The following is a 16,640-nucleotide window of genomic DNA, read 5'->3' as shown; positions in this document are numbered from 1 at the left end:
ATTGTGTGTTTGATGATCACATTGTTGTAATATTTAATGAGGTAAATTGAGCCTGTATGTAGTGACGTACTTGATGAAAGAGGAAGATTTCTGCTCTGTTCCCTGTATACAAGGAACTCAGGTCATCAGGAGCTTTCAAACATAGGTGCTAAAAGAGTAACTTTCCATTAAGGTCACTTTTTTCCCTGTACATCTTAAAATGTGATCAGTTTGTGTTTTAAATTTGGCATCTAAAATGATCAATAGGTTGAGGGAAATCAAGTTCTTCAAGCAGTCTGCTGACAAGCTGATTTTGCATCCTGATGCTGTTTGTATTTCTCATTATGAATGTGTCTAGATATCTGAAAACAATGCCTTTATTTTGATTGAGTTCTTCAAGATAAAATGCCTAGGTGGCCCAAGTCATTACATCAGAACAAAGAAGTAATGGGAAATTTATCTTCATCTTTGAAATAATTATATTGTCTTAAAGAGTCATGAAAATTCATCAGTATCTTAGTAACATTTATTCCCATTAGGAGCCTAAAAATAGGGGCATTTCATATGTTTTAGTATGCAAATGCTTTTCAGATTTCTTACAATTTCATTCTATTTTAGTAACTTCTAAGCAAATTTGCCTTCTTTTAATAGGGTCAAAAATTTCTATTTAATAGCCTCACAGCATATTAAAAATTACTCTGGAATTAATTTATGTTATAGAAAATACTCTGTGAAATTGAATATATACAAAGATGAGTGTGTATGTTTTGGTATGTTCATGTATAGGCTGTATTTTACGCAGCCTTTGGTCTTGGCATTTTTTTTTCCAAATTTTACTCCCAAGGAGGAAGCAAAATAACTTGAGGAACAGGAGAGGGAAAGGAAGCTAGACTAAATCTCTCTCCTCTACTGTGGATGTGGGTTATCTGGATAATCAAATGGATAGTGAAACAATTTTACCAATGTGGTTTTTTTCCCTAAAGAAATTATTAAAAGTAACAATTGGGACTTTCCATCTTAAATGAAATTTTTATAATTGGGCATTTAACCATGAAGTGTCTTGCAAAAAATGAGAGTGGAAAATAACAAGTTAAGTTTTTGGCAGGGATAGGCCACAGGTTATGTTACATTTTTAAACTGAGCAGTGTATTAGTGAAGTTAATCCGTTTAGTAGGAGATCATAGAAGGAGAAGCAGCATGGAACCATAACGTTCTCCCTCTCATATAATGATGTGAGTAAGTGGATTAGTAATTAAATGTATAGGGACTTTAGCAGAAACCTAAAATATTTGGTACAAAACCTATCTACTTGAATGTTATTTTTCTTTAAAATTTTCGTAGCTGTTTTGAGTATCAGAAAGAGCAATCACACAAAAATTGCTGCCATTACAATTTATAACACTATTTTCCTTCTTTCTAAAGCTACCAACTTTTGCATCTATTGCACACCTTGGAAGACCAGTCTAAACACTGTTTTGGTAGAACACATACATATTTTTTACTTTGTATGCTACGCACTAACTGAGAAAGTAAAGAAAATGCATGCACATACCGTGATTTACAGTCCATGTGGACCTTGGACCCATTTTAAAAACAGCAGAAAACAAACCTGCAAGCACGGATTTGATGTACTGTTGAGTAAACGACCTTGTTTCTTTTCCTACTGAAACAATTATTTAGATGGGAAGGGTTTATTTAAGTTCTGTATCAGAAATAGAAGAAAAATACACGACCTCAGTAGGAAAGACAGTCTCCTTTTGTCATAATTATAAATGCATGAAAATAACATTATTATAAGACTGTTTAGGTCTAGCTCTTCAATTTTTGATTCAGAATGTCAAGTGCAATTATGAAATTCAAACTTTAAGTCAGAGACAGGCAATCATTTAATCAGAATTCATTTCTAGTTATGTGTAGAACAATAATTGTTTAAATAGGTACTCCCGACATGTATGAATGATTAAGATAACAGGATCACTAGGCTTTCTGTGAATTGTTCAGTGTACGTGAAAAATATATCCAATATTCATAAAATCATAGAATCATCTAGGTTGGAAAAGACCTTGAAGATCATCTAGCCCAACCATTAACCTAACACTGACCGTTCAGTGCGCTATAAACTCAGAGCTGAAAAGCTTAGGGGTTTTCCCCTTATTTCATTAGGATGTGATATTTTCATAGCAGTGATCTGTTGGGTAAGGACATTTTCGCAGAAGGGGACTGTCAGCTGAAGTCAGGATCCCAAGACTGACGTAGCATTGATGATAATAAGGACGCAGGTCTGAAGTGAAGGTTGAGGCCTCTACTTGTTTCATGCGATGCTTGCAGTGGATGGCTATTGATGGCTGTTTTTTTTTCCCTTTAACTGTGGATAACAGGATTGGCTAGAGAGGTGAAGCACTTGACTAAAACAAGGCAATACTCCCTTTATTTGCTGTGTTTCATGCGTAAATTGAGGGAGTTGTCTGTGTTTTACCTCAGACCTGGTCCTCTTGGTGAAGTCACAGCAGAATGGGTGTGGACCTCCTCAAAGTAGACCTGCCAAGAAGTTGGCACCTCAGTTTAAAATGTGGATCTTATTACTGCTTCATAAGATCAAACCGATGAAGAAGATGGACAATACAGTTTGCCATCATTAGCTGAACTGGCACACAGTTTAGCTCCATTGGTGTAGTGACTGTCACACTCCCTTGCCCACTCAGGCCTGCAAAAAGGATTGTTCGTGTTCTCCTCTTTCCTTGGGCATCCAGTTTTTGTTTGCCAGAGCATGCAGTGATGACTCTGAACTTCCCTGGCTAAGCAAGAGGGCACCCCCTATGTAATTAGGGGCTACTTAATGGTGGCAGATTACAGCCTGCAGAGAGAAATTAGTAAGAGAAGTAGATTGCTTATTTATCTTTGCCAGAAGATACAGGGATGAACTCTTGTTGCCCAGATAGAATAATCTATCTCTTCTCTGCACAGCTTTATGCAGCTGCAATGAAGATGAGTATGGGGTCAGTAGTTACTATTACAAGGGGATGGCAAAAGGAAGAGAAAGTCCTTCTCCACAGTACTCCTTCCTCACTTCCAGCCTGGTGCCAGCCTTTCCCATCTTGCAGGCTGCTTTTGTCCCAGAGGAAGTAGGAAAGGTGGTTCAGATGGCATGGGATAGAGTAGGGGCGGAGGGAGGGAGACTAATGGTGAGCTCTCAGAGTTCAGGTAACCCATACCACAGTGAAGAGGAGGAGGAAAGGAAGGCCCTCCCCCAGGGATGGATGCTGGGGGAAGACCTCCTCCCTCCACAAACAGAACCGCTTCTGATCCTTCCTTGCACAGCCCAGCAGCCCTCCATCCTCTTTCTTCCTGGCCTCCTCCCACAGCCACCCCAACTTATCCTTTCCTTGGCTGCGGCTCCTTTGATCTCTCCAGCCCCCATGACCCTCCTTGAGCCCTTGGTCCTGCTACTGCAGGGTTGAATCTCCATGTCAGATTATAAGACTAGTATGTATTAAAACAAGCAGACACACTGGTCTCAGCCACTGTTCCACCCAGGCTGACATCCCTGTGGTGCTTGTGATGCAGGAGGCACCAGAGAGGTTTCTTTCCCTCATCACTGTTCATATCTGGCCAGAAAATGTAGGAGATGGCTCTCTGGGGACCCTGTGGATAAGGGCTGCCCCTCCATGAACCACAGCAGCCCAGGCGGGTGGCACAATTAGGGTTGGGTGTGGAAATAATTAGAAGCTTTTACTTGTACAAGCATGTAGCTTTGTGTGGGACAGCCTCCCATGCTGCTGAAACCCTGGGTGTAGGTCACACATTCTCCTTCAGGTTGTCCCAGGCTTTTAGAAGGGTGAAGGTTCTTGTCTGGATAAAGGGGTGGGGAGTGCCCTGTCTGACCTTGATCAAGTTAAGTATTGCCGGTAAGATACTAGGGATGAATAAAATCTCTATCCAAGGGGAAAATGGCACTTGTGGAATTTTATGATTAAACTTGGGAGTAACTGAGGAAAAAATGAATGAACCATGTAGTTCATATTGCAGTGTGATATGACATTTATATTGCAATGGAATATGATGGTGTACTCAAAGGTCTGAAAGGTTTATGGCTTGATACAAAGCATTAAACTTGCTGTAAATCTGGGTATAAAAAACTGCACAGAGAAGCGTGTGCTGTAAATGAATTGTGAAAATACACATTTAGAGTAAAACTGGTTTTCATACTATCCAGACTATGCACAGTTTCTAATGCAATTAATCCTTTCCAGTGTTTGTGTCCAACAAATGCAATTTAAAAGCTCTGAGTAGAAATGTAGAGATTTTATTTAATGCCTTGCATAATGACTGACTGTGATGACAAATTATAGGGAGTTTTGCCACTAGGAGTCTGCAACGACAAGATAAGGCAGTAATCTTCTATTCCTATGCTTGTGGGCATGTGTTTTGGATTTTGATTTTTTAAAAATTTTTTTTTAATAACTCATGCAAAGGTGCATGATTTATTAGTAGGTTAGGAAGGACTGATGATGTTAGGGTCTTTTTACCAATGGCAGGATTCTATTCTGTAACTTTAGTATTTTTCCAAGTAAGACTCTCCATTCAGGCATGACTCAAAAGTAATTTAATAGCAAAGATATTGATCAGTGCTTTAAATCCTTCTGTAGGAATTTTCATGCCCAAGACACTAGATGATTTCTGGTATAGATTTGAAAATAAGCTTTCTTATCGAGCATGAAGTAAGCAGGAACATGGCTGGAGCTAAATCAGTTTTTAATGTTGGGTTTTTTTTTTAGTTTGTTTATTTGCTTTTTATTTAAGCATTCATGATTAGTGGCTTTTTGCCATCAAGTGTATGTAGTGAGGCAGTAGAAATGGTGATGCTTTGCCATAATGGAACTAATTCAGCAAGAGGCTAACAATCAGCATAAAAATATACCTATGGAAAAGAGCAATGCCAATACAGGATTTCTTTGTTGCTAGTATAGGTAAGAGAATTTGAAAACAGAAAAAAGTAACATTATCCAGAACAGTAGCAGAGACAAAAGTTCGTTCCTCCGAACCTCCGACACATAGCTAATTCATAACAGCACTGTCATGTGAAGAAACTACGTATAGTGGCAGCATATGAAACTTAGAGATGGAGAATGTATATAGGCTTGCAACAATCTGTATATAACCAAGTTGGGCCCATGAACTGCTGACTTGGCTGGCAAGAGCTTTGGTGGGGGTTTTTCTCTCTCACTGTTGTTTCTACTTCTCTTGCCATTTTGGAGATACTGAAAACTGTGAGGTTGAGTAGTTTGCTATCCAAAGGACTAGGGAGGTAGTATGTTACATGTTTTCTATGGAAATCTGGTAAAAGTAGTTGAAACGCTTTTTTGCCAAGTAAATTTCCATGTACTGAAAATTACTTTTCATTCACAAAGCAAGATGATGCTAATTTTCTTTTAACATGTCCTACGGTCCCAAATTTTGCAATCCATCTCTTCACTCTTTATTTTGAACTGTGCAAATGTTGTCCGGAGTTTGTGAGCATGATGGTTGATTGATGACCTAAGGGCAGGAGATTTGATTGGTCAGGTTTGTTCATGTGCATGTCTCTGGCTTTTTTCATTTTCCTAATATAGACAGCTACGGATAGTGACAGGAGAATGGTTTTTTGAAGAAAGAGCAAAGCGCTTCAAACAATCAAATCTTGGAACCGATGTTGTCAGACAGTCTATCCTACGCAAATTCCCAGGTAGGGACCACAAGAGAGATTTGCTTGTGCCTAATACATTCAAACCTTGTTTCCAGAGTGTTTGACTTCTATTGTATTTTATTCTTCACTGTTGAAGGTGTCAGTATAATCAGTATTTTAATCTTAATTTCATATTTGGGTATTACTATGCAATGATTAATATATAGAAAAGGTAAGATACAGATGAATGAAGAAGTATCTCTGTGGAGATACAGATCTGCTTAAAACCTCGCTGTCTAAACAGGTGGACAGTATTATTCAGCTGCAAAGCCAGCAGCAGAGGCTCTAAAAGTTTATTCTCTGTTCCTACCAGGAAGTTTGGCTGTATGCAGAAATCTAAACCCAGACATTTTTTTTTCTTTACTTTGGCTCTCTTATTTGTGATGGTGGTGTGTAAAAAGCATTAATTTTTTCTTTTTCAACTCTGAATAAGAAAGATAAATGTTAACGTCTGTGCTGTATGCTAGAGCATGGGCTACATTCAGATTACTTGTACTTCTCAGTTCTCACCTGACTTTCCTTTTGCCCAGGTATCTCCAATAAATTGCATCTGCACTTTTAGATACAGTAAACAGTCTGGCTGTCTTGACCAAGCACAGCAAGTGTACCATGTCTGTGAGCTGCTGTGGTACCTTGCACAGTACCTCAGGACCACTGGTTTAAGAAACGAGTTTTTCCTGAGTGTTGATGCTTCTGTCTCCATTTAACTAGCTAACTCCACACACAGAAGCGGTTATTTAGGTTGTCTGTCTTCAGATGTAACATTTATCACTTTGAGTAGGAAGGTGATGGGTATGGGCAGTTTGTAGGGAGAGGGACTGATTTACTCACATTGGAAAAATGCCTGGTGCAAATATACTGCTTGGCAAAATGCTGATCTTGCCAATATCACTGTGCTTCAGAAGCTGTCAAACTGGCAAGTATCTAACGTTCTTTGGGGTTTGATATGCAGCACAAATTATGTATTTTGTGATTTGTTACTTGTTATTTCATATATATATATTAAAAAATATATTTAAGCCATTTTCCCCATGCCTTGCTCCTAGTTTAACAAACATTTTAATTAGGAAAACATTCTTTCATCTAACACAGAAAATACTGTACATGGCAAAATTGTATCTCAGCTCCTTTGGTTATTAAATGTTGTTGGTGATAAATTCAGAAGCATAGTTCAAGACAAGAGTTGATAATGAGAAACGTTTCAAGCTACTTAGTTTTATTTTCTTTTATTAAAAGGAAAAGCCAAAGAACCCCACAAGGTTTTTTAGTGATATTTTATCATATGATTTTATTTTGTATTGAAAAGTGGAAAATCTATTTTTGTAGGTTATTTGACATGTGCTCCCTTTTTTATGCAAACATTCACACTTTTTTTTTCTTTCCCCCTCCACTGAAGATACAGTTTCCAGTAAGGATGAAGGAAGAACATTTAAAGATCATCCCCAAGAGAATGAAGAAAAAAGGCCAGATGTATCAGTCTCCTCCACAAATGGGTATAAATCAGTTTTCAGCGGACCTAGAAAGATAGGGTAAAGCCTTTTCTTTTGGAAACTAGTAAATCGGGTAACAGATGTATATGGTTGGATGGTTTTTCTTTTTAGTTTCTCCAGCATTCCACATCAGCCTCAAACTTCCCAGGGTTATAGACAGCCTTCGTTTAAAAGCATGCTTACTATAATTAGACTGCTGTTTCCTAGGAAATGCAGCAGCAATTACTCTTCAGCTATAGATGTGGCAGAAAAAAAGGCAATTTTACTCCTGGATTTTTCTTGTTTATACTCAGAAGTAACAAAGTGTCCCTAAAGGCAGGTTTGCTGGAGAAGCAAATGCAAAAAATAGTATTTGGAGGGCCTGGTTTTTATGTATACTGGTCCGTTCTGCTCACAAGTCAAGTAGTCCTTTAGTTTTCAGCTGTGCAAATGCAGTCTAACAGTCAAGCAGTGCACCTTTTTTGTGCGTGTGACAGTGAGTAGACAGATGTTGCTGGTCATCTTGCCGTCTGTGATGTGTGTAACCCCAGTTTGGCTATGCCCTTAGAGAAGCACTCTCTTACTCTCAGGGGACATGGACAGAGGCATTGAATATATGGTTGCACGAGTGGTGTCTGGACATAACTTGAGGCTATTGGGTGAATGGGAAGAAAAATCATATTAACGTTCATATCATGGCTGGAGCTCTGTGGGCTGGTAGTTGGAAAAATTGTTTCTGTTGGAGGAAAGAACACATTTTGTTATGGATCCTACATATAGGGTAGGTAGATAGCTTTCTACAGGTTTTTTACTTCTGAGGAGAGCTGAGTATGGAATTGCTGAGTATGGAATTACTTGTTCCAGTGACTCCAGAAATTAACATGAGTGATTTATCTCTCTTTAATATTGGGGAAAAAGAGCATCAGAATGCCTCTGGCTTCTCAAATGAAGGTGAAGAAAGAACCAGCTTAGGGAATCTACTATAATAGGACTTAGATGTTGCTCTAAATCATGCTAATGGGTAGCTATGGTAGGAGTGCATTAACATTTACTTTTCTAATCCTCTTTTCATTTAAATCCTTCGTGCAAATCTTATTAGTCATATTCCCCTATGAGAAACAACTATTTTTTATAATTGTCTGTTGTTTATTTTAGTGGTGTTCAGCCTTTTTCAATTTGTGGTCTGAAATGTTTTCTGGTGGTGGCATGCCCCATAAAGGAAATTTAATCCTATAAGAATTAGGCTTGCTTTTCCTGGTATATTTTGTGGTCTCTCTTAGAAGTAGTTCATTATTCCTCCTCTTCCTTCCCTGCTCCTTTTTCCTCGCTCAGGTTCCACATTCATATATCTCATGAGTGGATTTGTTTTAGCAAAGCCATTTTGGGCCAACTCCTACTGACAGTGTCATGGGATAACTTAACCATTTATTATTGTTTGTAAGTCCATGAAGAATAGTATTACTTTTCAAAACTTTATTTCATTTCTTTCATTTCTGTCTTATTAGACCACATGTTGCAGGGTAAGGAAGTGATGTTATGTTTTTGGAAAATAGCATGTTTGGGGGCATTGGTGCATATAATTGTAGAAGTTGCAAGAAATCTTTAAGAGAAAATACATATAGTGTAATTTGCTACAGGAAAATACACGTACTTAGTCAAAAGTACTTTGCTGTGTATAAAATGTAAAAAAATAAACTGAAGAGAAATTTTCACAAAAGGCACATCTGGTTCCAAGCTTGAAGTGGCCATGTTGAGTAGGAGGGATGTTTTAATGTTTTGTGTCTTAAAAAGCAGATTATAGCAAATATGATGCTTTTTTTTGTTCATAGGAATCAGTTTGATAACCAGATTTGGTGTTTTATTGACACTTATATCCAGAGTTATCTGTAGGTCAGGCAGATGAAATTAATAGAACGCGCACATCACGGTATTTCGGTCAGGCTGCTGTTTCTTGGGAAAAACATTACAACTTTTAACATCTTTTATTCCCTGTTTTCATCAGGAAGGTAATTAGGGCGGTTACCAAAGGAGAAATTACAAATACAAAAGATGAAGGTGAAAGGAACACAGGCTCAGAAGCTGAAAGCCAAAGTCTGCGCAGTGGCAAGTCAACGCCTTGCTCTGAGAGGTGAGCAGCAGAAATCTGGTACAGCTCATGCCAGGATTGACACAGGGGTGTTTGCCAGTCCTCTGTGTTGCATTGTGTCTTTGAATGCTCAGCATTAATACTATCTGAGAGGCAGAGCTTATGCTTTAAAAAAAAAAAAAAAAAAAAAAGACAAAAAACTTTAAAATTATTTCCATCCGTCTTCCTTTTGTGTGCGGCTGGTGATTGCTGTCAGTACGTTGTTTTTTGTTTTCTGGCTTTTAATTGATGAGCTGTGTTCATATTACAGAACTGAGGCCCTATGTTCCAAAGCTTTTCTTTGGTAATGACATATTAATTGATTGTAAATTATATTTTCTTTTTCAAAGGCTGTGTTTGCCTGTCTCTTTCCATGATTATTGTTCAAGTTATTTCTAATAGAAATCCATTTATCATTCTTCTGGGCTTAAGAGATCTCTGTTACTGCCTCTGATAACATTATAAAATGCCAGATGCAACATTCCTCTTATGTCCCACCTCCAAAATGAAGCCAAAAAATGGCTCATGTTTTTCTTGTTCTGTTGGATGGTATATACTGGATGTAGACCCACATTCTTTGCTCAGTTGCACACACCTAGAAATTTTACAATCTGGTTTGAAAAATAATAATTTGCTGTAAGATCCAATAGAAGTTTCTAGCTCTAGAATGGTGTTCCTGGGAGACTCCAAATAGGTATACAGGAACACAGGATATCAGGTAAAAGGAACATCATGAAGTTTAATTCACCCACAGATGAGCCGTCTTGTTTAAGCAAGAACATGGTTTCCTTTGCTACCTACAATTCAAGAACCCAATTTCTGGGGGTGTGCCCTGCGAGTGCCTAACATTGATGGTGGCAATATTCTTGAAAGTTGATAATTGGATTTTTTTTTTTCCACTGCAGCACTTAGTAGCCAAATCAGCTTTAAAGCTAGTTTTCTTCTTCAATCCATACACAGTTCACTAAGGTTTTTTTCACTAAGCTAATTAGGCCTTCTGTATCTGACCAGATTCATGCGTTATTTTTATGAGACCAGAAGTAATGTTTTTGCTGTTTTTTTCTGGATTTGTTTTGCTTTTCATTGAATAGAGATGAGTGAAGGGTCTGAGAGGCAAAAACTCAGGAATCTGGTGTCTGTGTTGCTTAACACCAAGGTTATGCAATATTAAGTAACTTTCTCTTAAGAGTTTATCAGAATAAAGACAAAGGGATGCTTATGAGAGATCTGTGCAGCTGTTTTGATGTGCCAGACTGCAAGAAAGTTATCATGCAGTTAACCATAAATGAAGCAACGTAATTTTGGTTAGGGTGGTAGAATGCAGCACCTGATAACTCTGTGTACAGACTTAGAAGGCTAAATAGAGTGAAGTAGTCTATAAAAATAGCCTTTACGTTTGATTGCCTCTCTTGACTTTCACAGAAAGCATCAATTTCTAGCTTTCACCCAGAGCCAGGGTGTGGGATTTATTAAATTAGGGTTGAGTCATTATGGCAACTTCCTTCTCTACCTGTCACCTCATCCTTACCTGGCCAAATCAGTGTCCTGTGTCAAAGTACATAGTAACCCAGCTCTGTTGCCAGGAGATGCTTCTGGTATCAGGGCTGAATTATTTTACAGTCTATGGAAGATATGGCACTTTCTAAATATTAGTTTGTGGAAGGATTGAGGAGCAGTTTATATTTCTTAGTAGAGGGATGAAAATTCCTGTCTTGTACATGCATGGTTAAATATTTAATTAGGTATCTGAGGATGGTTGCTGTATTTCATCTATTGCTAATTTATAGAGCTGAGTAGTAATTATTAAAAATAACAGCAAAGCTTGCCAGGCTATGCTCCATAACTGTTTTGAGTTTCAAATTAAAAGAACGTAACATCTTGTGACACTGTAGCTGTCCTAGATTTTCCTGCATATTGCCCTCATCTTCTTAGCTGCATTGCCAAATTGGTAGTATTTCACCTATCAGCAGGGAAACAGAGAGGAATTTTATTCTTTCTAAATATTTCTGTTTAAGGGAAGATGTACTGAGCTGGTAACAGGGAGTCCCAGGCCATGAGTTCATCTCTTCAGCTGGTTTATTTCTACTCCAGCAAAAACATTTACTGATTTTGCAGCTGAATGGACTGGGAGGCTGCATCAGGGTACTTCTAGGAAAAATAGTATAGGAATTCCAGACACATTACCCTGTTGTACTGAGGTCTTGTCTACCACATGGAAATGCCTGGCATATTCGCCTTATAACAACGTTTTTCTTTTGTTGTCTACTTAGTATGTGTATAAAATGCGTTGAATGTCTCTCTAATAGTGGACTGAAATAAGGTCTGTTCAGCAGGTTTGATGTGCAAGTGCTCAGCCTGACTGATAACTCCTGCAGAACTTGTAACATGTTTTCAAGTCTTTTATCCCAGCCCACTATTACTTCTAAATAACTTCTCTTGATTTACATTAGTTTACACAGTGAGGAAAAAAAAAATCTGTAACAACAACTTTTGTGACAACGATCCATTAAAAGTGGTGTGACATGCAATGAAACTCAGGTTTTCAACATTTTGGCTGCTTTCCATACACTGACAGGTTTGGAAGTTAAGGTGTGTGCATCTAAGTCCAATGGCTTTGATAAAATACAGATGACAGCCAGTAACCTTGATTCTTCTGACATTGCAGCACCAAAGATGCATCTTTATGTAAACAGACAGGACTAAAAATCAACTAAAGCATATTTAGTAGGATTTGTTGATCACTAGCTCATCAAATTAAAAAGTAGCAGTGCATGTATGTGAAGGGCACACACAAAAGAGCATGTTTACTATGCATTATCTACTGTTGTCAATATACGAAATTGGATAGTGATTGTTAAAAAGGTTGCCATATGCTCACTAAAAGACAAAAACAAGGTGGTTGCACAACATTTATAGACAGTCCTGGTGGATCTACCAGTGTGGATTCAGAGCCTGTGCTCACTGCTTAATGTGGTGGTTAAACAGGAGCTGTTGTGTTCCAGCGTATTTTTTCTCAGTTCAACAGTAGTTCTAATAAAAATTTCCATTGTCATAGAAAATACTTTCACCGCAGTTACTCTAAACATGATATGACAGCCTAAACCAAGTGAAGTTGAAATTCAGCTGTTGTCCGGTGCAGTGAAGGTGCCTACAAATCTGAAATATTTATTAAGCAAACCTCTTCTGGCTGAAAGTATACTGTAAGTTCCAAAAATTTTCTCCAGGAAATTTGCACTACTATTGTCCTCTGACGCTGTATTTTCCATATGAAAAAGGTGCAATTCTTTCATCAATTACTATTTACCAGTAATTTTTTTTTTAGTAGTACATAGGAATGTATGCAGAACTGTTAGTGTCCTGCAAGACACTTTGAGATTTCTCTAAATTGTGAAGAAAAATGAAAAAGTTTGAACTGTAGAAAGAAGAGTAGATCAGCTAAAAACTTGTATTTTTACTGCAAATCAAATTTCAAATTAAAATTAAACTTTAATTGGGAATGTGTTGAAATACATTTTAAAAAGATTTTAATGGTTTCAAGAGGTCAAAAAAGTGCAACAGCTTACCCCTTCTAACCCTCAATGTTCATTTGGACTAATCAGTATTCTCTAACAGAAAGTGCCTCATGGAAAAATTTCTGCCTGTTTTGGTGTTAGACAGCAATTGGGCTCTGGTATGCTGATCACAGATGCTTTTTTGTCACTTGTACTAACAAGAAATCTGGCAAAAAGACTTGTCCAGCTTTCCTTGCTTTCCAGGCTGGTTGACAGAATCAACCAGTTTGGGTCAGAAGTCATTACTGCAATATAAATAGGACAGTGAGCAAGTTGTGAGAGCATGGAGAGCAGATAGCCAAGGATTTTAGACCTTCTGGAGGTAGTGCTGGCATTAACATTGGCTGCAGAAGTGGCCAGAACTGTCACTGTAGTTTACACAAATCATTGCATCTACTGTTGGGATGCAAATGCAGTGTGACATGACCGTGGATGAAGCCTGCACAAGAGCCGCCCATTTGGGCTATTCGCAGTTCTGGGAGAAGTGCTGAAAATACTTGTATTACTTGGATGTTTAAAGTAATTGTAATTCACCTTTGCCTGTGTTTTTCTTTCCAGGTGACCACTTCCTTGCAGTGGATCACACAGTTCATCCAGGCCAATGTTATTCTAGTAAACTGTTACCATGGCTGTTTTCTTGCAATGATTTGCTAAGCGGGTTACCTTGGTTTGCTCAGAGCAATAATGCTTTAATACTCTTCTCTTCATCCCAGAGGGAGCACTCTTTCGCTGAACCACAGTGATGCAGAGGCCACTGCAGGCCATCTGAAAGGGGCCGCAGGTCCTGTAAACAGAGGCAATGTTTCCATACCTTCTCTCCCGAGGTCTCCGGCACTCAGCATGCGCAGCATGACTGCAGATTATAGCAGGGTAAGTACAGTGATGCAGAGCCGACACCAAACACGATGACTTGGCCGGTATCTGCCCTGTTAGACTGATTTGTAGCCCAGAAAGGACAAGGCTGACAGAAGACTTTGTTTCTTCCTTAATTCAGCTGGGACCAGTGAAGATCTCTACTGGAACAGAATTTGTCATGGTCTATCAGTGATGCAGTTTTTGGTTTGGCAGACATTTTTCGTTTGTCTAAAAACTGCTTTTAATGTCCAGCATTACATAACAAGTTACAGATTCTGAACTATGAAGTGCAAGGGGTAGGAGTAAGCATTTTTGGCACTTCAGGGCCTTGAGTAAGTACTGTGAACTCAGGATGTGACTCAGGCATGCAGGGTCCAACATGCTCCCACTGGCTTCTAAGGGAAACTTTGCAAGCTCAGCACTTGCAGAAGATCAGGCCATACTGATTTGTTTTTTCTGGATTTGGGCACTGGGCTCTGCATAAATTATGGCATAACACAAAATGTGTGCTAGATGCTTTATCAAAATGAAAGGTGGCATTCCTCTTACCTACTGTTAGGCCTGTTGGGATGTAGGTGGCCACACCCGAGCTAGCTGCCTTGGCTGTTTTGTAATAAGCAGAAAGATGTGGCTCACCTAGCCAGAAGCAGACACTCTCTTCATTCCCAGACAGCCTGCCTGTTTGTCAAGCAGCTCCTCCTGGCTCTGCACTAAGCTGTCCATCCTGAATTCATTTCAGTCACTCTTAAGAAATCAGGATTGTACTAGCAAGTTATTCCAAGTTGCCATGACTTAAGTGTACAAGGAAAGTGAAATTCATAGTCAGAGGCATTACCTCTGACTATGAATTAATGTTTGGAAAAAAGTAGATGAGCCCAATGGATCAGAGCCCAATTGAACACATCAGTTTTTTCCTAACTTCCAACTACTGGGTCTAATATATTGTCTTTCCTAATAAAAAATATGTTACTCTATATGAAGGGCAGTCTCGAGAGCTGTAAATAAATTAATAGTTGTTTTATTTCTATTATTGTTGGCATACAGACTGACTTGATTTCAAGTGCACTAGATTTGGTTGAAAAAGGCCAGTCCATTTAATTTAGATGGAGTTATGTTGTTAGCTATTCCTTTACAGGAAGGCAAAAAAGCCATAATGATATCAGGCACGTTGGTTTTATTTAAGGGGTTATACTGGCATAGTTTAATTAGTTCAAGTCCATTTGGTTTTACCCTAACTGAAATCATTATGCTGGTATATAAACAATAGGGTTTTATCTTTTCTTTCTTTCTTTTTTTTTTTTCTTCTTTTAATTTCCAAGCTAAGAGAGCTTTTAATAGATTTGAGTGTTTCACTTCCCTCCTCTCACTCCTGATGCATTGCTCTGATTCTTCAGTTGCAAACTCAGAATGTATGCGTGAATCGCATCTTTGTACAGATTTTATGCATGATCTGTGCTAAGCAAAGCAGATTAGATTTTAATCTAAATATATTCAGTAATAGACTGGATGCTAAAGTAGCTTTGGAGTTCTGGTAGCTAATAGAAATGACACTTTGGTAGACTGATAGTGAATGAGCTCACTTTTTGTATTTATGGGGTGTGTATTTTTCTTATTGGGCAGGACACTGGCTTAGAAAATGGCATGATTCTTCCAGCAAGTGAAAGCATACCTGAAGATTTAGTAAAGAAGCACTGTAGGAAAGCATCTGGAACACCTTCCATTGCAGTTTCTAGGGTATCTTTGTCATCAGGCAAGTATTAAGTCTTTTCCTTCTTTCTGCCAGCCTTTATCATCAGAGGATTATTCCTATTCTTGTGACTCTGCTCCTTTTGTCTTTAAAGCACATTGAAAGATCAGATGTAAGTTTCATAAATTTGTTCATATTCATTCTGAAAATTCTTCCCTTTTACTAACCAAGTTGATACCATTTCGCAAGTTTTACATTTGAAAAAATGGTAATCCTAACACCAGTAATGTTTGCACAACGTTAGTATTAGGTAAATCACATGCTCTTAGAATTGTTACAAGATCTCATTCATAATTACACATTGTTAAATCATTCTCTGTGTGGTCAATAAAATACTAGCTATCTGCAATCTCTATAAAATACTATTGTGCTGCTACCATTACATTTCACACCCACTTTGCCCAGAAGCAAATTTAGGGAACAATGAGCTGTCAGAGAACAAGTCTCTTACAGACTTCATGTCATTTCATTTTCATACGTGATGCACTGAACCAGTTGATTCTTCTGTAATCTACCTCATTTCATTGGAGGCTGTTAGGTAAATCAGGCTTGCACAGGAAGGTGCTGTCAGAGCCACTCCACAAGAGTAGGTGGAGATCCTCCTTTTCCTATCTGAAATAGGAGGCAGGAGTACCCTGCTCTCTTCTGCTTCTCCCAGGTACTCAGTCGGCTTCTACAGGGCTGAGTGCGTTCGTATTTACAGGTTTCTCTCTGAAACACAGCAGAGCTGACTTTATTTCAGCTGAATTTAGCCCAAAGCAGAAACCTAGTGGTGTATCCCACAGAGCTAATCAAAGGAGATAACATTCTTCACCTTAGATTTTTTTCAACTTGAAAGCATGAGTTTCTTTGAGAATATTGTACAGTGTAACTTCAGGCAGAGGTGTTATAGACTGCTACTTTATGAAGTGAAAATTCTCCTGTTTCTGCTACCTTATAAAATAAAGGTTTTCCTAGTAGAAAAGAACTAGCCTCGTGTTACCAAAGCAGATGATGCCGAGCAAAATTGCAGGCAACCTGGGAACAGGCCTCAGACTTTTCATTGTCTCGTTGTTGGAGTATCTCAAAAGACATTAAACTCAGGAGAGTGGCCTTTCCTGTCACATCAGCTATAGCTCAGGTAGAAGATGAACAGTTAAAACTTTCCAGATTCCTGCTTGCAGGATCTAAAAATATTCTCTTCCTCCTCTTT

The 16,640-nt window shown here is 38.4% G+C and overlaps 1 protein-coding gene across 8 annotated transcripts in view; it reads left to right on the top strand.

The window, feature by feature from the left end:
* The window catches only part of SYTL5 (synaptotagmin like 5), a 160,415-nt gene that overhangs the window by 114,836 nt on the left and 28,939 nt on the right, over positions 1–16,640 (top strand). For all 8 annotated transcript variants that reach the window (XR_012627509.1, XM_074858549.1, XM_074858547.1 and 5 more), the window contains exons 4-8: positions 5,589–5,701; positions 7,098–7,230; positions 9,173–9,298; positions 13,560–13,716; positions 15,322–15,451. Coding sequence is in view for 7 of the 8 variants with exons in the window: in XM_074858549.1 (XP_074714650.1) it covers positions 5,589–5,701; positions 7,098–7,230; positions 9,173–9,298; positions 13,560–13,716; positions 15,322–15,451 (659 nt within the window). In the remaining variant the exon portion in view is untranslated. The remainder of the gene's footprint in view (positions 1–5,588; positions 5,702–7,097; positions 7,231–9,172; positions 9,299–13,559; positions 13,717–15,321; positions 15,452–16,640) is intronic.

The sequence above is a fragment of the Strix uralensis genome, chromosome 2, assembly GCF_047716275.1.
Source record: "Strix uralensis isolate ZFMK-TIS-50842 chromosome 2, bStrUra1, whole genome shotgun sequence".
In the NCBI taxonomy this organism is placed as follows: Eukaryota; Metazoa; Chordata; class Aves; order Strigiformes; family Strigidae; genus Strix; species Strix uralensis.
The sequence above is the reverse complement of the archived record's forward strand: the minus strand, read 5'-3'. Positions and strand labels throughout refer to the sequence as shown.